At 42.8% G+C, this 23,018-nt stretch overlaps 1 protein-coding gene across 1 annotated transcript in view; it reads left to right on the forward strand.

Moving 5' to 3' along the window:
- The window catches only part of LOC103171325 (centrosome-associated protein 350-like), an 81,427-nt gene that overhangs the window by 34,373 nt on the left and 24,036 nt on the right, over positions 1 to 23,018 (forward strand). The window contains exons 10-14 of the mRNA XM_039911972.1: positions 1,141 to 1,222; positions 6,021 to 6,245; positions 20,521 to 20,612; positions 21,005 to 21,102; positions 22,495 to 22,608. Coding sequence (XP_039767906.1) covers positions 1,141 to 1,222; positions 6,021 to 6,245; positions 20,521 to 20,612; positions 21,005 to 21,102; positions 22,495 to 22,608 — 611 coding nt within the window. The remainder of the gene's footprint in view (positions 1 to 1,140; positions 1,223 to 6,020; positions 6,246 to 20,520; positions 20,613 to 21,004; positions 21,103 to 22,494; positions 22,609 to 23,018) is intronic.

A 23,018-nucleotide genomic window follows, 5' to 3' on the forward strand; every position in this document is an offset into this window, starting at 1 on the left:
ATTCTCTAGGGAATCTCCAAGGATAGCACTGGTTTGTCCTGAATCTGTGGAATCTAGAGAGAGGTCCTATTGCAGATTGTAGTTGCCAAGACAGGAGAGGTGATTGGAAGGAAAATAGTCCCTCATCTGGTTAGAGTTTCAAATAAGGCTTCTGCAGATGATCCACAAAGCATAGAACCCACTTATGAAAAAGAAAGTTGATACTGTATGGAAGCTTAACTCTTGCTGAGCCAAATCCCCGCCCCATCTTTCCCCAATAATTAATATTGGGAGAAAGTAAAGCATTCTCTCGGATCATTAATGCATACAAGCAGCTTCCAGATGTTCTCGGCTCTGTTCCCCAGAATACCATGTATGCTGGGAGCACATAGCTCTTACACTGGGTATAGCAGGAGTGGAAGATAACAGTCCCTGCCCTCAGTTTTCACAGGCACATAGATAGGCTCCCAGACATTTTCCAGCCATGAATGCCAACGTGGCACTGCTGCCCAACAAGGCCCCATCTTATTTCTCCCTCTCTTCTGGGTGGACTGGTGTGTGGATGGAGAGAAGAGTCTGCAACAGAAGAAGGAGGAAAGGGATGAAGACCTTTAACTCAGAGTCCTCACTCTCCTCATTCCGGCCATCACGCCCTCTTACTGGAATGAGTGGTGGGTGGGCGGGAGAAGGTCCAGGAGAGGCAGGAAGGAGAGAAAAGGCATTCTTGCTGCAACTGGGACTAAAACCTTTTACAGTAAATGCCCCATTATTGATGTTTTGAACCAGTTCTTTTCAACTTTTCCCCTACCCTGCTACAGAAGCAGCATGGCTCAGTGGAAAGAGCCTGGGCTTGGGAGTCAGAAGTCATGGGTTCGAAGCCCGGCTCTGCCGCTTGCTAGCTGTGTGACTTTGGGCAAGTCACTTAACTTCTCTGTGCCTCAGATACATCATCTATAAAATGGGGATTAAACCTGTGAGCCCCACGTGGGACAATCTGATCACCCTGTATCCCCCCAGCGCTTAGAACAGTGCTTTACTCATAGTAAGCACTTAACAAATACCACCATTATTATTATTATTACCCTCTGAACTCCCTCCAATGTGGCATGCTCTCCATCAGGGAAGTTTTACTGTTCCTCTTCCCTTTTTTTTTCCCTGAAGGTCTTACCAGGAGTGAAGATGGGGCTGTGGAAAATCCAATGCTGAATACCACCGTCACTCCACAAGGATTCTTCAGGAGGAGGTAATTAGAAGCTGGGAGAGGCTCCTGGCCTAGGCTGGAAAGACCAGTTCCCAGACTCTGCCAGCAAGCCATTTAGTTCTCACTTACCTCCTTACCTCATTTACCTTTGCTCTCCACTCTCCTATTACAACCCAGCCCGCACTCTTCGTTCCTGTAACGCCAATCTATTCAATGCACCTCTATCTCGTCTATCTTGACCTTGACCCCTCATCCATGCCCTCCCTCTGACCTGGAGCCCCCTTAATAATAATAATGTTGGTATTTGTTAAGCGCTTACTATGTGCCGAGCACTGTTCTAAGCACCGGGGGAGATACAGGGTAATCAGGTTGTCCCACGTGAGGCTCACAGTTAATCCCCATTTTAATAATGTTGGTATTTAAGTGCTTACTATGTGCCGAGCACTGTCCTAAGCGCTAGGGTAGACACAGGGGAATCAGGTTGTCCCACGTGGGGCTCACAGTCTTAATCCCCATTTTACAGATGAGGCAACTGAGGCACCGAGAAGTTAAGTGACTTGCCCAAAGTCACACAGTTGACAAGTGGCCGAGCCGGGATTCGAACCCATGAACTCTGACTCCAAAGCCCGTGCTCTTTCCACTGAGCCACGCTGCATTTTACAGATGAGGTCACTGAGGCACAGAGAAGTTAAATGACTTGCCCAAAGTCACACAGCTGACAAGTGGCAGAGCCGGCATTCGAACTCATGACCTCTGACTCCCAAGCCCGGGCTCTTTCTGCTGAGCCACGCTGCTTCCCACTTCATATCTGACAATCCATCACTCTTTCCACCTACAAAGCCCTCCTAAAATCACATCTACAACAGAATACATGACGCTGATTGTTAGATCAGTTCTCTCTCTACTAGACCATGCAGTCTGCATCAGCGAGGTCTTGTGAAACTAGACTAGATAGAGGACAAGGCGGCAATTTTCAAGCTTATCTGTGTCCTAGGACAGAAATTGTTAAACAAGATTATTGCCTGAGACTTTGAAGTCCGAGATGGAGGAGATCTTACCATTTTTTATTTCCAGTATTGCCAGGAAAAAAATATTGTAATATGAAACACAACTGTATTCTGCCTCCCCACCCACTCTAGGTTTCAATTTAATGCCCCCAAAATGATTTTTGCCAAACTAGTTATCATTTTATATAGAAATAAGGCCAGGAATATAAATTAAACACAGAACATCCCTTCAACAAATGTCAGGACATTGAATAACCTATCGTACATCATGCTGAGATTTAGAAGTTTTTTTTCTGTGTCAAATTCTGAAATGTATTCTACAACTAATATTATTGTACTCTCAGGGATGTTATTATTCAAAGAGAGTTTTCATAGAGATCACATTCATTTTTGCCTGCACAAACACCAGCCCTGTTTAAATTTGGTGTTGACAGAATTTGAATAAATGGGTCATCTTAATAATATTATGAATACCTAGTTAAGCTTCTACTATTCTCCTCTCTTGATGAGATTTACCAGATTACAAGGTTGAAGAGCAAGCTCACTGTAAGTGTTTCTACTCATTTGAGGTTTATGCCAGTTGTGGTTGTTTTTTGTTCATGTTGCCGCACTTTTCTGGTGAGCAAATGGGTGTGTCAGAGTCTTTAGGAATGTATTCTATCATCTCCAAAAGGAGGTGGTCATAATTTTGACTTCTTTGGACAGAATGTGAAAATTTCAGTTTCCAAAAAAGGAGGCCAAAATATGGATATTTACCCACTCCCCTCCATTCATTCAGGTGTATTTATTGGGCGCTCACTGTGTGCTGAGCACTATACTAAGCACTTGGGAGAGTACAACAATAGACACATTCCTTGCCCATAATGATCTCAGAGTGTAGGGGAGGGGAGACAGACATTAATATATGAATGAATAAATTACAGATATGTACTTAAGTGCCTCCACAGAATCCCCTGTTGGCTGTACACTTTGCATAAAGCCAAAACTCTTAGCCATTGCCTTTAAGGAACTCCATCAGCTATTTCACCTTCTATCTCCTCTTTTCTCTGTTCTCACATTCTTGTCTCTGCATGACTGGTTTCAAGATTCTCCACCAACTCCCTCCATCTTCCATATCACTCACTATTCTCCAGTATGCTCTCTTCATTTCCCCCAAGCTACTTGACTGCCCATCACTCAAGGCTACTCCACTGGTCTGGAACTTTCTTCCCATCCAGATCCACCAGACTGTAGTTCTCCCCAGCTTTAAAACTCTCAAAAAATCCCACCTCTTCCAACAAGCCTTTCCTAATTAACTCCCAATGCCCCAAATCACATCAACCCATCAGTCACCTTTAGCCCATATATGTTTATATTATATGTATGCCATGTACGCTTATTTATATATGTATAATGTATTGTACATAAGTGCTGGGGAGAGGTATAATTATATATGTGTAATCTATTGTAAGATCAATCTCTTCTGATTACTCTATTTTTAAATATTCTTAGGTCTGTTCCACCCATTAGACTGTAAATTTCTTGTGGGTCAAGAACAAGTCTCATCCTTATGTTGTACTTTCCCAAGTGCTAAATCGAAGTGCATTGTACTTAGTGAGTGCTCAATAAACCCCTGTGTACTACTGTTCCCAAGGTAGTCTTCTAAGAAGCAGCATGGCATAGTAGCGTAGTGGATAGAGCACCAGCCTAGGAGTCAGAAGGTCATGGGTTCTAATCCCAGCTTGCCTACTTGTTTGCTGTTTGGCCTTGAGCAAGTCACTTCACTTCTCTGGGTCTCAGTTACCTCATCTGTAAAATGGGGATTAAGACTGTGAGCCCCATGAGGGACAGGGACTGTGTCCAACTCGATTTGCTTGTATCCATCCCAGTGCTTAGTACAGTGCCTTGTACATAGTAAATGCTTAACAAATACCACAATTATTACTATTATTATTATTATCCCCATTTAACAGATGAGACAACTGAGGTACAGAGGTTAAGTAAATGACTAGCCCAAGGACACACGGCAGGCTTAATATAGCACACCATTCCACCATTCCATTATTCCGCTTTGATTTTTATGGTTCTCTATGTGTGGGGTATGGCAGAAGACAGGACAATTCTGGGGCAAATATATCCGTAGAGTCGCTATGAATGAGAAACACCTTGATGGCACTTGATAATAATAATGTCTGGAGAAGTGTTGAAGTATACCGGTTTGTATCATGGAGATTAGTGAAATGGTACTCAAATTTGGGACCCATGAAAATTTGGTGAGCCCAAAATAATCTTGAGCCTAGGGTCTAAAGAAAGCTATTTTTCAAAATTGGTGTAAACATCTTCATTCATTTAATAGTATTTATTGAGCACTTACTATGTGCATAGCACTGTACTAAGCGCTTGGAATGTACAATTTAGCAACAGAGACAATCCCTATCCAGTGACCAGCTCACAGTCTAAACAGGGAACATCTGTAAAATAAGCCCGCTTTGTCCAAGTTTAGATGCTGCCTCAGGGGCCACACTTTGACTCTGGGAAAAAAATGCACTTTTTTCCTGTTCAGGGACCCTGTGATGTGGCATTGAGCCAGTGAGGCACAATGAAACACCCTCAGCACTGTGGCTCTTTGAGGAGTTCCTGCCCTGCTCCCCCTCCCCCCCACTCCCAACTCTTTCCGACACCCATTTCCCACAGGCAGCCTGCCGGGCCTGCATTGTTGTGAGCTATTTTGATTCATTGTGAGCTGTTTCTGGGTCACTCTCTGCCAGGAAAAACAAAGACAAGCTTATTAATGAGAAATATGAAATGAGATTTTGCTAAGCTGATTGCTGATAAAAACCTATCCACATTCATTTTTCTGTGTTAAAACAACAACAACAAAAAAGCAAAAAAACACAAAAGCATCTGTCACTGCTACAGCCAGCCCTGGCTGCTCTGCGATTTTTTGGGATGCTGCCAACTTGGTAAGTGCCCATTTTCACACTTTCCAACTAAGCTTTTTACCTAAGCTTTATACCTAGCTTGCTTTTTATGCATGCAGAACTCAGCAGCAGTTGTAAAATCAGCCACCCACTGCTTTTAGAATGAAAGCCAACATGCAAATTCAGGCTCCTATTAAAGTGACCAAATTCTAGGTGGTCCAAGAGAGAGAGCGCATCTCTTTTTAAGAAATGCAAGTCATAAGCTACATTGAAGACATGAATCTGAGTTTAAACTCATGGGAACAAGTTTATACACATCCAGATAGCTTGGGGTCCTCAAGGCCTAGCATTCATTTGTGTATTTTGAGTGTTATACTATAATGGCAAAGATTTCATTATGCAGCAGATCGTGGACTGATGAAAAAATTGAATGTAATTTCTTTGTTTTGGCCTGTCTCAAACTTCTGACCCGAAATGTCAGGCAAGGCTGCAAATACCATAAAAAAAATAGTAAAAGTTGCTCCTATAAAATCCTGGGTAGTAGCTCTCAGGGTCTGACTTTTGCCATGTTGACCCCTAGGACTGGACTTTTAACCAATCGATAGATCAGCCAGTGATATTTATTGAGTGCTTACTGTGTTCAGAGCATTGTACTAAGATTTGGGAAAGTGCAGTACAACACTGTTAGAAGACGCATCCCCTGCACACAAGGAGCTTATATTCTAAATAACTTTTAAAAAACTTGTTCCTTAAAGACTAACTTTTAATTTTGAAAAATGAGTAGTAACACAACAAACACCATTTTAGCTTTTGCCTAGTTATAGGCAGTCAGTTGTTGTTTTCTGAATTTGAAAATTTTCCATCCAAAGAGTCAGAATAACTCCAGATGCTAAGGATACCCAATGCGTTGACTGTTTTGTGTATGTTGAACAGATCACAATGGGAAACATCAAATCAAGACTACTTGCTTATTGCTGCAGTGAAACCTCAGAAGCCAGATGAAATGTCTATATTTTCTCCTGAAAGCTATTTTGGAAGCCCAAGTTGGAATAATGGTATCCGGTCATCTTCCTTGCTCACTAAATCAAGACTTGAAGGGAGCTCGCTCATGACGATGGGTAAGATGGTGGCTACATATGGAATAGGGGAAAGAGCCAAGTATGGAATTCTTTCAAGGCTTTGCTGCAGCAGGTCATGGCTATGAGAAAAAAAGTCACACAAATTCACAAACTTTACATGAACTGAAATGAGCTGTGCACTTTCTAATGAATCTCAAATATAAGCTTCAGGGATTCTTCTAAATAGCACCCAAGGAATACAACAATTTAATCACTGTGAGAGAAGGGGTTTCAACGTATTTTAATCTCTTGATCACTGGGGTACCTGGAGCAAGCGTATACATCTGAACAATGGCCTTTTTATTTTTTTTTAATGGTATTTGTTAAGCACTAATTATGTGTCAAGCACTGTTCTGTTGAGGTAATGCTGGGGTAATGCAAGTTAATTAGGCCAAAATGGGGCTCACAGTCTAAATAGGATGAAGAACAGGCATTGAGCCCCCATTTTTCAGTTGATTAAATGGGGAGACAGAGAAGTTAAGTGACTTGCCTAAGGTCACACAGCCTGCAAGTGTCAGAGTTGGAATTAGAACCCGTACTTTATCCAGTACACCATGCTGCTTCCCCTTCCTGACTCACTTGCAAGTTGTGAAAATTAATGAGATGATTGAGGTGGCAATTCTTTGATGGGAAGTTTCTAACTAAATCCAAGGTGTTGTCTTATGAATTGTGACTTGATTTTTAAAATCATTGTGATACAATATCAATAGAGGGAAATGACACCATTAAAAAAAATCAGTTTCTTTTTTAAGGCTATTCTGAAAGGTTTCCTTGGGCTAGCTGCTCTTGTTAGGTTAATCTGTAGAGAGCATTGACTTGGTGGATTTTTGTATCGTTCATGTCTTGTGACTAATACAGATGCTGATTTCACTGGTTCGAATATAGTGATGATTTTTTTTGTCCTGGCTTGCTAGGTAGGCCAAGGTAAATTCATTCATTCAGTTGCATTTATTGAGCACTTACTGTGTGCAAAGCATTGTACTAAGCGCTTGGGAGAGTACAATGCAACAATAAACAAACACGTTCCCTGCCCACAACGAGCTTACAGTCTAGATTGAGGGAGCCCGATGTCAATATAAATAAATATAAAAATTTGTAAGATACTTTATTAAATTTGGACCTCACTTGTCTTCCCTTTCCCTTTTCTAATGTTGCCAAAGGAAGAAAGAAGTATTTGATCCTTTCAGTGGCAAAAAAAGCTTCTAATACTCAGAGCAGCAAGGGTAGAGGGAGGAAGGAAGAGCTATTTCCTGACTTTCCAGATTTAAGGAAACAGACTAGTACAGGCAATAGAAGCTAAACCTAAGTTTACCTCACACATATTTTCTTAGGGAGCTGCACATTATGGTAATAATAATAATTGTGGCATCTGTTAAATGCTTACTATATGCCAAGAACTAAACTAAATGCTGGAATAGGTACAAGAAAATCAAGTCCCACATGGGACTCACAGTCTAAATAGAAGGGAAACAGTTATTGAGTTCCTATTTTGAGGATGAGGGAACGGAGGTAAAGAGAAATTAAATATTCTCTGGTATTCATTAAGCACTCATTATGCATCAAGCCCTGTTTTAAATGCTGAGATAGATACAGTAAATCTGATTGGACACAGTCCCTGTCCCACCTGAGGCTCACAAACTAGAGCCTAAATTTCTAGAGTCTAAATTTTAGGTGACTTCCCTAAGGCCACACAGCAGGTCAGTGATGGAGAAGAGTGCCTGGCACATAGTAAGCACTTAACAAATACCATAATTATTATTATTACTATTATTATTCAGGATTAGAACACAGGTCTCTGTCTCCCAGGCCCATGCTCTTTTCGCTAGGCCATGCTGCTTCTCCATGCTGGATGGTAATAATAACTGTGGTATTTTTTAAGTGCTTACTATGTGCCAGGCACTGTTCTAAGCACTGGGCTGGACACAGTCCCTGTCCCACATGGGGCTCACAGTCTCAATCCCCAATTTATGGATGAGGTAACTGAAGCACAGAGAGGTGAAGTGACTTGCCCAAGGTCACAACAGACAAGTAGGCTAGCTGGGATTAGAACCCATGACCTTCTGACTCCCAGGCCCGTATTCTATCCAGTACATCATAGCAAACCTATAAAAGGTTTTGTCTTTTTTTTTTAATGACAATACAATTCTGTCTCTTAATTCAGTCTAATTATAGACTGAAAGCTTCTTGTGGTAAGGAACATGTCTACCAATTCTGGTGCTCTAGACTGTAGGTGCATTTACTTAGTACAGTAGCCACTCAACAAACCCAGCTCTGCCACTTGTCAGCTGTGTGACTGTGGGCAAGTCACTTCACTTCTCTGTGCCTCAGTTACCTCATCTGTAAAATGGGGATGAAGACTGTGAGTCTCACATGGGACAACCTGTTACCCTGTATCTACCCCAGCGCTTAGAACAGTGCTCTGCACATTGTAAGCACTTAACAAATACCAACATTATTATTAAATATGATTCATTGATTGAGACTCCTTTCTCCCCTTCTCTTACTTAGAATTAATTAGATTTTACCATAAAATACCATTAATGTGTGTATGTTTATGTGTGTGTGTGAGGGAGTTTGTGCCTGGCCCATAGTAAGATCTTAACAAATACCATAAAAAAGAGTATGCGACATTATGTGCTTCTTGAGGTCCTTTTTTCAACATCATTGGCCACCTAATTCGGAAAAATAATCTGTAAAAACCTTTGGAATCTAACTTGGGGACATGCCCTCCATAGTTCCATAGTCATCATTTGCTACCTAGACTAAATATTTCCAGTAAAATTCCCAAGGAGTGTAAAATCAAAATCAATCAATCTTATTTACTGAGCACTTACTGTTTGCAGAGCACTGTACTAAGTGCTTGGGAGCATTCAATATAACAATATAACAGATACATTCCCTGCCCACAACAAGCTTACAGTCTAGAAGGGGAGACAGACAATATAAATAAATAACAGATATATACATAAGTGCTGTGGTGGAGGTGAATAAAGGAAGCAAATTAGGGTAAATCACAAAAGAATTGCAAAGAGCAGGAGATTGTTCAGGATGGATAATGGATAGAGCCCAAGCTTGGGAGTCAGCTCCTGCTCCGCCACTTTTTTGCTCCGCCACTTGTTTGCTCCGCCACTTGTTTGTTCTGTGTTCTTGGGCACACTTTACTTTGTCACTTTACTTCTCCATGCATCAGTTACCTCATCTGTAAAATGGGGATTAGCACTGTGAGCTCCATGTGGAACAGGGACTGTGTCCAACCTGATTTGCTTGTGTCCACCCCAGTCTTAGTACAGTGCCTGGCACGTAGTAAACACCTAACAAATACCATTATTATTATTATTATTATTTTGACTGATGCCCTTGAAAGGAAAAGACCCTAGTTAAACGCTAAGAGAGAAAGTATGCTGTGGAAGGGGTTAAGGAAAGCAACAGTAGGGAGTGGGGGATGACTTCTCTCAGCACCACCTTCTCTTCCTCCTCCTCTTCCTCCTCCTTATACCAAACAGGAGCAGCAGATGGTGCATTGTTTTTAAGTGCTTTTCAGAGCCAAAAATACAAGATCAGATAGGCTACTCTCAAGTAGCCTCTAGAAAAAGTTCTTGTTCTTATCAAGAGTTTCTCCAGTTCCTCCTCAAAAATGAAAAAATTAGTTTGTAGTGTTGGGCCTGGGAGGTGAATAGGGAGGTGAAGCTTATTTATTTAGTGCTGCAACTGGATAGGGAATTTTTGAGTAAGGTATTAGGGCGTGGGGGGTTGGTTGCCCTTTGGTTTTGTTTTTTGTGGGGGATTTTTCCTACAACTTTAAGCTCTGTGTTTGCTTAGTTTTAAAGGAAGAGTTTGAGTTGGGGAACACTGCAGGCAGGAAGAATCTGTATGAATCCTGCCAAACTGACTGAAGCTGGAAGGAGCTGTTGGGAGCCTTCCCTGATCAGGTGAAGGTGTTGAGCAGATTCTGGCTGGGATATTCCCACAGGGTCAGACTGATGAGACAATCCCAGAATCGTAGAGCTGCAAGGGGCTTTTAGAGAGCATCTGGTTCATTCCCCTACCTCTGGGCAGAAATCACACACACACACCAAAAAAACAACAAATCACTCCAGGCAGACTAGAAGACTCTGGTGGGGAAAGCCCCAGGTGTTAGGACCATTCTTGGGCCTTTCTAGTCCATATCTGGGCTTCACTGTTACCCCACCTACTCCATCCTCCTTCTTCTGTTATAGCTCCCTTTCCTTTAATCCTGAGAAAATAGATGATTGAAACTATGCAAACTCTGTCCCAAAAACCCTAAAGTCAAATCATTCTCTCCACTTCCCCTACCCCATCCCCAGCCCATCTCACAATGCTCTGACCCAGCTGGGATACAAAATAATATGCCGCACTTTCCCCTCCATCCCTGCCACCTCCAAGCTGACAAGATAAATGGCTCCTGCCCTCCAGGTCAGGGCTATGGCTCACAGCTGAGAAGCAGTGTGCCTGGGGATCTGCTGGGGCGATGATGGCAACTGTCTGCCTTGGCCCTGGGCATATCCCACTCTGCCTCAATATTAATTGTGGTATTTGTAAGTGCTTACTATGTGTCAGGAACTATACTAAGTGCTGCGATAGATACAAGTTACTCAGGTTGGACGCAGTTCCTCTCCCACATAGCTGACAGAACCACAGCTTAATTCCTCTCCCACACAGGGCTCATAGTCTCAATCCACATTTTACAGATGAGGTAACCGAGAAGCAGAGAAGTGAAGGGAGTTGCCCAACTTCACACAGCAGACAAGTGGCAAAACCCAGGTCCTTCTGACTCCCAGGCCTGTGCTCTATCCACTAGGTCACACTGCTTCTCTATACCAGTGCTTAGTATAGTGCCTGGCACATAGTAAGCACTTAACAGATACCATCATTATTATTATTATTGCCTCTTCAACTGCCTGTCCTCCTCCTCCCATACTCTTGGTGGCAGCAATTAATCGTATTCACTGAGTGCTCATGGTGTGCAGAGCACTGTACTAACTGCTTGTTCATTCAGTCGTATTTATTGAGAGCTTACTATGTGCAGAGCACTAAATATTAGACTGCTTGGGAGAGTACACCAAAACAGAGTTGGTAGACACCTTCCCTGCCCACAGTGAGCTTACAGTCTAGAGGGGGAAAGAAAGCAAAGAAGGGAAAATCAGGACAGCAGACAGGCCTCAAGTCCCCCTACTCAGACATGGGACACCATAATCATGCCCCTCCCCTCCACCCAGCTGTGCTGCAAATCCAGAGATCTGGCCTACCAGATTGACAAAAATAATTCTCTCCACCCCACCCTTTGGTGAGGTTACTGAGGCCCAGAGAAGTGAAGTGGCTTGCCCAAGGTCACACAACTGACAAGTGGTGGATTTGGGATTAGAACACATGACCTTCTGACTCCCAGGCCCATGCTCTACCCACTATGTCACGCCGCTTCTCTTTGTCCTGGGTGCTAGTCTGACTCCAGCCTTCCCAGAAAAGCTGTGGAAACCCAACCCTGAAACCCACTGACATTACAGGTCTGTCAGGAGAGAACCACAGCTTAATTCCTTCATTCAGTCATATTTATTGAGGATTTACTGTATACAGAACACTTAACTAAGCACTTGGGAGTGTACAATATAACAATAAACAGAAACATTCCTGCTCACAATGAGTCCAATGGCTCCTGGGCATCAACACGCACAGCAAGAACCAACCCATTCTATAGGTTTCCTCTGGTAAGGTGCTAAACTTCAGCCCCTGATTCTAGGTAAGTGACTATCATGAACCTATTAATCAATCAATGATATTTATTGAGCACTTACTGTGTGCTCACTGGACTAAGTTCATGGGAGAGTATAATTGAATAAGTATATGATTCCTGCCCTCAAGGCAGCTTACAATCTACTATGTATTTTACTTTTCTCTCCCAAGTCCTTACTCCAGTGCTCTGTCAACTGTGAGCCCTCAAAAAATACCATTAATTTATTGACCATCAAGCCCTCCCTCCTCATATCCAACAATTACTCTTCCCACTTTCAAAGCTTTATTGAAAGCACATCCCCTCCAAGGGGCCTTTCTTAACTAAGCACTCTTTTCCCCTTCTCCCACTCCCTTCTGCAACTCCCTGACTCGCTCCCTTTATTCATTACCCCTCCCAGCCCTACAGTGCTCATGTACACATCTGTAATTTTATTTATTTATATTAATGTCTGTCTCCCCTCTAGACTGTAAGCTCATTATGAGCAGGGAATGTGTCTGTTATGTTGTTATATTGTAGTCTCCCAAGCACTTACAACAGTGTTCTGCACACGGTAAGCGTCCAATAAATATGATTGACTGGCTGAATAAACCCACTGTAACCTCTGATATCTTCTTCCCAGCCTTCAGAAGCCATAAAGTGAGAAGGCAAGGGAGAAGGGAGTCCGAGCCCTGGTCAAAATTTACTTTGTCCCAACTGACCTGCTTTATAAGGCATGCAATCTGTCCCAGCCTACGCTGGGGTCGGTCCAGCCCTTCGGAGGCAAATATTTTTCTAGCATTCGAGTCTCACTGTGGGATCTCCTTTTCCGTAAATATTGCACAGGGGTGGTTCTGTCAGCAGAGGGTGCTACTCTCTTGAGGAAAATGAAATGATTTTATATGTGATTATAGCAATAAGAGGGTGATAAAAAATATCTAAACTTTGTGGACCTAGTTATTTTCCCTCAGGTTGAAATTTAGAAGGTGACAGGCCATGTGGGGTTATTGCTCGTTTCCTAAATAAAGAGGAAGAGATACTGTCAGGCAAATAGTCCTTGTGGGAAATGATCATTTTTAGAATGACCGATGAGGCTTGCGTGGGGACCGAAGAATTCAGATACATTCATAAAGGGCATATGAGCACTGCCATGGCCCAGCCAAACACAGAGACGTTTCCCAGAGTGCTCAGTAAAAGGACAGTCTTTTCTATTTTTAAGCGAATTTGATGATGTTAGTGAGCAGGTCCTTAGGTGCAGTGTAAATCAGGAAATCCTTGCTGAATTACTGCCTACTTCACGCCAATTCCAAAAAAAGACACTTACCCCAAGTAAACCCATAGCACACATAATAAGCTCAAAAATAAGGCTCTCACTTTTGTGTCCCCCAGCTTAAGTATAAATAACCACAAGTCGCCCAAATATTTAAACATTTCCTAAAGCATACATTTAGCAATTTAAAGTTTTGTACATTAATCGTTTGCTAAATTAACCACTCCCCTTCCATGCAAACCTCTGGTCTCCCCTTCAGTTACCCTTCTTTTTGCACGAATTCCTTTTATTCATCAATCAGTGGTATTTATTGAGCATTTACTGTGGGCAAAGAATTGTACCAAGTGCTTGGGAAAATAGAACTAGTAGATTAGATCCCTGCACTCAAGAATCTTACAGTCTAGTCGGGGAGGCAGACATTAAATTATGGGTAAGGGGAAGTATAAGAGGCAAGGGCAAGTGGCTGGAAAACGGGCCTGGGAGTCAAAAGGACCTGGGTTCTAATCCAGCCCTGCCGCTTATCATGTGTGACTCTGAGCAAGTCTCTTCACTTCTTTGGGCCTCACTTCCCTCATCTCTAAAATGGGGATTAAGATTGTGAACCCCACGTGGGACAGGGACTGTGTCCAACCTGATTATCTTGTATCTACCCCAGCACTTAGAACAGTGCCTGGCACGTAGTAAGCACTTTAAAGATACCATAAAAAAGTATCATAGTGTTTAACAGGTGTAGAACCAAGTGCCTAGGGAATGCAGTAAGGAAGGAAAAGAGGGTGGGGAGCTGAGAAAGATTTACACTGATTCACAATTAAACTTATTTTATTCTGGTACATACCCCCCTTTTTTGCTATAGAAACTGGATTTTCTTCCCCTAGATTCCACCTCATTTTCAGAATACAGTCTCTAGACTGTAAGCTCGTGGACAGGAAATGGGTCTACCAACTCTGTTGTACTCTCCCAGGTGCTTTGTACAGTGCTCTGTGCACAGTAAGAATTCAATTAATACAATTGATTGATTAAAGAGAGAAACAACTGTAGTCTTCGTGAAGGTTAAGCTCAAACAGCCCCAACCTCCTGAAAGGATCATCTCATACATGTGTCAGAGACTGTGACTTGGCCTCTAGGAATGTACATGCTATGGGATGTAAGATAAAACAGATTGTGTTCTTTTTTCCGTATTAGACATTTTTAATATTTCGGTCTAGTGTTACATCAACAGTTGTATCTAATGGCACAGCTTATTAAAATTGTCTTTCTATAGACTTCTACTAGACTAAACTCCTTGAGGGCAGGGATCGCAAGTACCAACTCATATTGTACTTTTCCAAGCATGTAGTACAGTCCTCTGCACACAGAAAGCCCTCAATAAATTCCACTGATTGATTGATTCCTCCCAGGCAGGGTGCCTGGGTTGACACTCATCAAACATTCCATTACATGGGGCAATGCTGACTTTTAAAGAGAAGGGTCAGCAGTTCAGCCTATTGACTGGCCTGATGGATTGAGAAATCTGAGGTGCTTCAGGATATGAAAATTCTTTGCTTCAAGAGTTAACTCGGTTCTGATCTTTCAGACAAAGAGGATTTGTACTCAGGGCTCAAAATCCACCGATCTGTGGAGAGCACTGCCAAGCATTCTGAACCCCAATCCTGCTTGTCCTTCCCTCACCTTAAAGTGCAGTGAGACCTCTATTTTCAAAGATGACAACCGGGTCTAAACTAAAAATTTGTAATGCACGATCGCATGTGAGAAGTGGAAATTGGTTTCGGCTGATTGCTGACTTGAGCAGGAACGCCCGAAGACTTCTTTGCATTAAGTAGCAGAAAGTAATTCTGACTCTTTTCCCTTGCACGGTTAAAATGGAAATTCTCCAGCCCCGTCTCTCTAATTGCATCCAACAGGGATATTGATATGTTTTAGTTAGATTGTGGTTACTACGTGATGAAAAGTTGTCAACCAAACCTCATTGCCCGTAGATCAAATAGCTTCTCTTCCTATGATGGAGGCCCCAGGATTTGGTACAGGCTAGTGGGTTTCAGTACTTGAAGGGGGAAAAGGGGATTTTAGGAGACATGTTGCTCTGCTCCTCTGGTTTCTGAGGTGGCAGATGGGTACTGACCTAGCCCAGACTCAGCTGTGGGAAGTGACTGAGTTCCTTGTTTACAACACAGCTCCCTGGCCCTGCTTCGCCTAGCAATGGCTCTGAAGCGGTATTTAAGGGCCTGGGGTGGAGGGGTCATAGAGGACACTATAGCATGCTTTAGAGGAACATAAGCATCTTCGTGAGTAATATCCTGACCTTGCATTAACCTGGGTTTCAAGAGAAATGAAACAGGGGGGAGGTGAGGCCTCAGATATTTTATCCACTTAGGAAAAAATGCAGTTCTGCTGTTTCTCTGATCAATGCAGAGGTGGTGTTTTTGAGCCAGGAAGGAGAAAATGAGGCTGCAGCAGGTGGGTTACCCAGCTCTGGAGGGGCCTGCGCTGCTTACGAACTATATTTACACATTCGATGAAGCTGATGCTATTGCTAGGAATGATCCGTGTCCTCTGATCTCCTGTGCTTTTCCTGAAAAACCTATTTCTTCCCCTCTACAACCTGGCCACCGCACACTTTGATCCTCTAACACCAAGCTACTCACTATGCCTCACACTTGTCTCTCCGGTTACGAACCAGTTGCTCATGTCCGCCCTCCCTCCTGCAACTCCTTCTCTTCACATTCAACAGACCACCTCTCACCCTATTTCAAAGCTCTATTAAAATCACATCTTTTCCTCCAGATTAGATGCTCCTCTCCTCCCCTCATGCTATTTTCCCTCCTTACTATTTCACCTAAGGACTTAGTCTTAGCCCCTTAACCTTTAGGTACCCACCCACCTCCCACCCTCACAGCACATATGTATATATCAGTCAATCAAACAATCAAACAGTGGTATTTATTGAGTTCTTACTGTATGCAGAGGACTATACTAAGCACTTGGGAGAGTACAATATAACAGAGTTGCTAGACATGTTCCCTGCCCACGATGAGCTTACAAGATAGTGGGGGAGATAGATATTTGTATAAATCCTTATGCTCAGTTGCTTCCCCTTCCTGAAATTGATTTTACAGTCCGTTGCTCCAGTTAGACCGTAAACTCCTTGAAAGCAGGGATTAGGTCCACATGTTCTGTTCTACTCTCCTAAATACTTAGTACATTGCTCTGCACAGAGTAAGTGCTCAGTAAGTACCATTGATTGATTGATTGAATGACTGGCCAGGCGCAGGCCTCATTCTGGATCTTGTTTGGTGCCTCAGATATTGGCACTTAAAACATACTACCACTAAAAATAATAGAAAGAATGGCCTGAAGGGCTCTGAATCATTCACAATCAGCAAAATAAACTATAATTTTAACATTCCTGTGGCTGAAAAGCAAGGAAACTATGTTAACTTCATAAGCAGCTGCTCTAGTGTGTTGAAATATAAACACAGAGGTCAGGAGCCGAGATTCTGAATAACTTCATGCCAAGGGCTTAAATGCTGTCTCTAGGCCAGTTCTCCTAGCCTTGGGGAGAATGCTCTACCTTAGCCAGTGCTACTTGGTTGTTTATAAAAGTGAAAGACAAGTATCCGCTAAGCACAGAATTCCAGAAGTAGCACAACCCTAGGTTATACCAGAGGCCTTCCAGCTCCAGATTCTGCCTATCTCAGTGACACCAAAGAATGCTTGAGGAACAATGTCACATCAGTCAATCAATGGTATTCACTGAGTGCTTCCTGTGTGCAGAGCACTGTACTACCTGCTTGGGAAAGTACAATAGAACAGAGTTGGTAGTCCCGTTCCCTACTCACAAGGAGTGTGGCCTAGTGGATAGAACATGGCCTGGGAGTCAAAAAGACCTGGGTTCTAATCCCAGCTCCATCACTTGTCTGCTGTGTGCCCTCAGGCAAGTCACTGAACTTCTCTGGGCCTCAGTTACCTCATCTGTAAAATGGGAATTAAGACTATGAGCCTCATGTAGGACAGGGTTGTGACTTCTAGACTTCTAGACTGTGAGACCATTGTGTAAGGATTGTCTCTGTTGCCAAATTGTACTGTCCAAGTGCTTAGTACAGTGCTCTGCACACAGTAAGTGCTCAATAAATATGATTGAATGAAGGGATGACAGGGACTGTGTCCAACCCAATTTGCTTGCATCTACCCAGTGCTTAGAACAGTGGCTGGCACAAAGTAAACACTTAACAAATGCCATCAGTATTATTATTATCCTTCCAGGCAGAGCCAGGAATTGGCTGCAGGACACATCATCATCACCATCCTTCCTAAATAGTCATCCTTCCTACTCAAAGAAGACTATAACAATGAATTTTGCCTAAGATTGTCTGGGTAACTGAAAATGCCAGTGCAGGGATGACAGTCCTGGCTGCCCTGTGCATACAAAATGGTGGTCCCTTTTGTTCTGTTGCCACATTCGATGTCTAGAAGGGATGACTTTCCACCAGCCCACAACAGGTCTGTGGGATGTTGCTCATCTGTGAATTGGAATTTCAGTGCCTTGGAAATCAACTAAGTTAAGTGGAAATCCAGCCTATGAACTATGAGGAAATGTAGGTGATTTGATATGGGCGTCAATTTAAGATGAATTAGAAATTTTGTTCCCAAGGAACAAGAAAACAAGTCTGCTGCCAAAACCGATTTGCTCTGTCTCGTAAAATCTTGCTTCAGATGTTTTTTCCTTCAGGTTTTGGAGTATTACTCTTTTTGGGAAAAAAAACCAACTTTATTGCTGAACAAGTCTTTCAAGCTTTGGAACAGTGAAAGCCGTTTTGTTCCATTCCAGGGTTCTGAAGTTGAAGTGTGTGCCATTTTCCCTTGTAACTAGCTATATTTGAGGGTTGAATTATTCTGAAGTAGTCAGGATAAACTACGGACCTACCCATGCCTCATTAATTACCGTTTGCCCACAACTCCCTGTTGGACCACATTCCAACAAAGGGTTTTCAACTTTTTTAAGAAGCTTCAGATGTTTTTTCCTTCAGGTTTTGGAGTATTACTCTTTTTGGGGAAAAAAACCAACTTTATTGCTGAACAAGTCTTTCAAACTTTGGAACAGTGAAAGCCGTTTTGTTCCATTCCAGGGTTCTGAAGTTGAAGTGTGTGCCATTTTCCCTTGTAACTAGCTATATTTGAGGGTTGAATTATTCTGAAGTAGTCAGGATAAACTACGGACCTACCCATGCCTCATTAATTACCGTTTGCCCACAACTCCCTGTTGGACCACATTCCAACAAAGGGTTTTCAACTTTTTTAAGAAGCTGTAGCCTTGCAGCCTCAATATTCTGCCTGAAATAACTTCATCCTTTCCTAATCCTAACAGTAGTCCTTATCTTCCCACTCCAACCCTGTCCTCCCCGTGATTTTCCCATCACTCTAAACAGCACTCCTATCATTCCTGTCTCACAAGCCCATAACCTTGGCGTTATCCTCGATTCATCTCTTTCATTCAACCCACACATTCAATCTGTCACCAAGTCCTGTTGGTTCAACCTTGACGACATCACTAAAATTCACCCTTTTTTCTCCATCCGAACTGCTAACCACGTTAATCCTATCGTACCTTGATTACTGTGTCAGCTTCCTTGCTGACCTTCCTGTCTCCTGTCTCTCCCCATGCCATTCCATGCTTCACACTGCTGCCTCGATCATTATTATAAAAAGCCACTTAGTACATGTTTCCTCACTACTCAAGAACATCCAGTGGTTGCCCATTGACTTCTGTATCAGATAGAAACTCCTTCCATTGCCTTTAAAGCACTCAATCACCTTGCCCCCTCCTACCGTATCTCCATGATTTCCTAGTACACCCCAGCCCTCACATTTTACTCCTTAATGCCAACCCGTTCACTGTACCTCGATCTCATCTATCTCATCTCTGACCACTCACCCACATCCTACCTCTGTCCTGGAATGCCCACCCACTTCATATCTGACAGACTATCACTCTCCCCACCTTCAAAGCCTTATTAGAAGCACATCTTCTCCAAGAGGCCTTCTCCCACCAAGTCCTCATTTCCTGTTCTCCCATTCCCTTCTGTACCAACTTTGCACTTGGATTTGCACCCTTTATTCGCCCCTCCCTCAGCTCCATGGCATTTATGTACATATCTGTAATTTTATTTATATTAATATCTGTATCTCCCTCAAGTCTGTAAATGCACTGTGGGCAGAGAACGTGACTACCAACTCTGTTATATTGTACTCTCCCAAGAGCTTAATACAGAGCTTGGCACACAGTAAGTGCTAATAAATATGATTGATCGATTGATTAATAATCTTGACCTTCTCCCTCACACTTTCATTCAAGGCCTCTTCTCACATAGCTTCCCTTCTCCCTTTTCACCCCTACACACTTCTAATCACACACATCTAGAAACACTCTCCAGAAACCAGTCAACTCTATGGAGGGGGAGATAGCAGGAAACCTGAGAAAACAGGTTCTGTAGGCTTAAAAGTCATGGAACTTAAGCCAGGCTGCTGCCCACTCGCTACAACGCTGTTGTAGTCTCCTAAATGCTTAGTACTATGCTCTGCATATAGTAAGCACTCAATACATCAATGGAGTGATTCTTAACTGGCTACCTAAAGTTCCCATCGTCCACTAGCATTGCTTGCCATAATGGCCACGCCCACTGCCCCTATTGACTCCAACTGTATTAACAGAATTGATTCACATTGGCAAATAATAATAATACTTATGGAACTTGGTAAGCGTTTACTATGTGCCAAGCACTGCTAAGTACTGAGGTAGATACTGAGGTAGCACTGTTCTAAGTAGTGGTTGGACGGAGGTCCCGGTCTTAATGCCCATTTTACAGATAAGGTAACTGAGGCCCAGAGAGGTTGTGATATGGCCAAGGTCACACAGGAGACCTGTGGTGGGGCTGAATTAGAATCCAGGTCTTCCGGACATCCAGCCCCATATTCTATCCACTAAGCCACGCTTCTTCTCTAAGCCACGCTGCTTCTCTCCACATGGGGATCAACCACATGGACGATTCCCCAAATTTTATTTATTGATCTATATTTTGTTGTACTCTCCCAAACCCTTAGTTCTATGCTCTGCAAACAGAAGGCACTCAAGAAATACAATTGATCTCAAGAGACTGGCTAGCAGTTCTTAATTTATGCTGGGGCTTGTTGAGACTCTACCCAGGAAACTCTGCAGTTGCCAGGTTGGCACCCTGGCAATATGCATGTTACCCTTATTGATAGTAAGACCTCCCCACCTTCAAAATCGTGACATATTTAACATATAAAATTGCATTATCACTTGAGCCCCGAACACCTCCTGCACTGCAAGTTGAGCACCCTGTGGTTGAGATACTTCAACCAATTTCTCAGAATGCCCAGAAATCTTAGTGCAGAAGGTAGGCCCCAGAACAGTGATACCCAGCCTGGCCCTAAACTCATCAAACAGAAAAGAGGACCTCACTTCCAGGAGTGGGGAAGGCACTACCCTTGCACTCTTCATCTCAGTCCCTAAATGAGTTTTAAATGCTGGGATATTGAGGGGATCACAGTGCTAGCCAACCTAGCTTGAGGCCTGACTGGGTCTTGCTGAGTTTTGTTGAGTTTCAAGTGTTTTAGCCTGGTCTGACCCACAGGCCAGTAGCCACCCGACTCCCATATTGATGGGGCCCGTGTGGGACCCTTCTACCTCTACCTCAGTCTACGTTCTTCCTGCCATTTAGATGAGACTGAGGCTCTTACCTGCCTGTGTGTTAATGTACTCACTGGTCTGTATTGGTTATTTTTCTAGGTGGAGGGAATCAATATAGTAGTTATCCCAGAGAATCTTATATGAACCATCTCGCCAACATGAAGCTGAAATACCATACTTTGCTTCAGACACTAAAGGTATGACTAGTTTCCTGCAGGGTTTTTACTGTTGCTGTTGTTCTTGGTGTTTTGTTTTATGGTATTCCTTAAGTGCTTATTATGTGCTCTGTACTAAGTGCTGGGGTAGTTATAAGATTATCAGGATGGATACACTCCCTGCCTCACATAAGCGCACAGTCTTTATCCCCATTTTACAGATAAAGTATCTGAGGCACAGGGAAGTTAAGTGATTTGCCCAAGATCACACAACAGACAAGTGGCAGAGCCAGATTTAGAATTCAGGTTCTCTGACTCCCAAGCCCACACTCTATCCATTAGGCCACAAAACTGCTCTAAAGGTTCTTGGGGTTCTTTCAGTGAAAATACACTGCGGGTATTTTTTTTATTATAGGTAGATGAAATATTCTTTTCTTGGCTAAATGAAAATAAAATGTCTCTCCAAGTTTGCTCTTCCCAGTTCACAAGTTGAATTGCTGAAAGCAGGGTGCTATTCTATGGAATAGAATCTTGGAATTATTTTTAATCTCATGAGTTTAATTGAAAGCTTTATTTTTAGACCTAAAGGCTGACTAGAAGAAACTCCAGAATTTTTAATTGCATTATTAATAGATCCTCAAGTTGAAATTTGGTCTCTGCAAAGCAAGGGAAAACTGAAGAAGTGAGTTGAATAGAAAATTGGAGTTGGGAGAGAGCAGAGATGGGGAAGAGGGGAGGAGTAAAATCACAGAAAGGGAAAGGGAAGGGATGGAATGGAGGACATATTTCCATTGCAGGGAAAGAGATGGGTAATTCAGTGAGGGAAGGGGAGATGGCACAAAGTTTGGGTTTTTTCCCCCAAATTCCTTTTCCTGAAACAAAAGTTCCCTTCCAGGTATCTATCTTAACAGCATTTATTGAGTGTCTCCACAGCCCCACTCCTAACAAGGAGCTCAGAATCCTATGGGCCAACTGATCAAGAAAGTGATTTTAAGGAGTTCTAGTTCAATTTGGGGCAGAGCGGTGGAATAAGATAGGTGTGTGTGCTCAAGTGGAGGGGAATCACTTCTGGGTTAGCAAAGGAAAAAAACCCTTTTCTAGGCAGAGAGGTAACTGGCTTTATTCCTCTCCCAGTGTAAGCTGAGCTGAATTTGAAGGTTTTGTCCACATTCCAATCAATCAATGGTGTTCGAAGAGCACCTAAGCAAAACTCTCGTGCTGCTTGCTTGTTGCCAGTTTTCTCTCAGGAAATGAGAGATGCCCCTGCCTTGGATTAAATTCAAAAGCCCCATATCATGACAATGAGCTTCTGGAAAATGAAGCCAGGGTGAGTTGCATTTCAGTTTGGCTGTTTCCTGTTACTGCTGCCGCACCTGGTTACCGAAAGTCATTTGAGAAAGATGGTTAGTGCCGATATGTCTTCTCCCCACGTAGCTCCATCAGCTGAAACAAGAGCAAGAGATGGCCCTTCTGAAGCTGAGAGCAGAACTGGAATCCCGGGAGGCTCAATCATCTTTGGAAGAATTGCTCTTCCGGCATCAGTTAAAGGTAAATCTAGCTGTGTGGAAAGTGCTGTACCACTTTCAGCTACCACCACAGGGATTCTCAGGACTCCCGTCCCCAGGATTCATTTCTTATACCCACATAGACTTTTTATTGAAAAGATTTCTCTGGGCAATGTACAAATAGAGGCTTCTTAAAATCCATTTCAAATGGCATTATTTCCAAAAAATCTATTCTTTCCTCTACATTATCTGCCTGTTGACCGTGACCTCTGCCAATCTTATTCTATCCATTTTTATCCATTTAAATTCAGAATTTCTACCCAAGACCCCTCTTTCCTTTCTCTGTTTCCCTTTGGTAATGATTTTTCTCTGTTGGTCTTTGATTGCCTTTATGGTAATCTGTTGGTTCTTTCATTGTGCTATTTTAAGATACTATTGGAGGTAGCCCATGAT

Source organism: Ornithorhynchus anatinus, chromosome 4 (assembly GCF_004115215.2).
Source record: "Ornithorhynchus anatinus isolate Pmale09 chromosome 4, mOrnAna1.pri.v4, whole genome shotgun sequence".
Lineage (NCBI taxonomy): Eukaryota > Metazoa > Chordata > Mammalia > Monotremata > Ornithorhynchidae > Ornithorhynchus > Ornithorhynchus anatinus.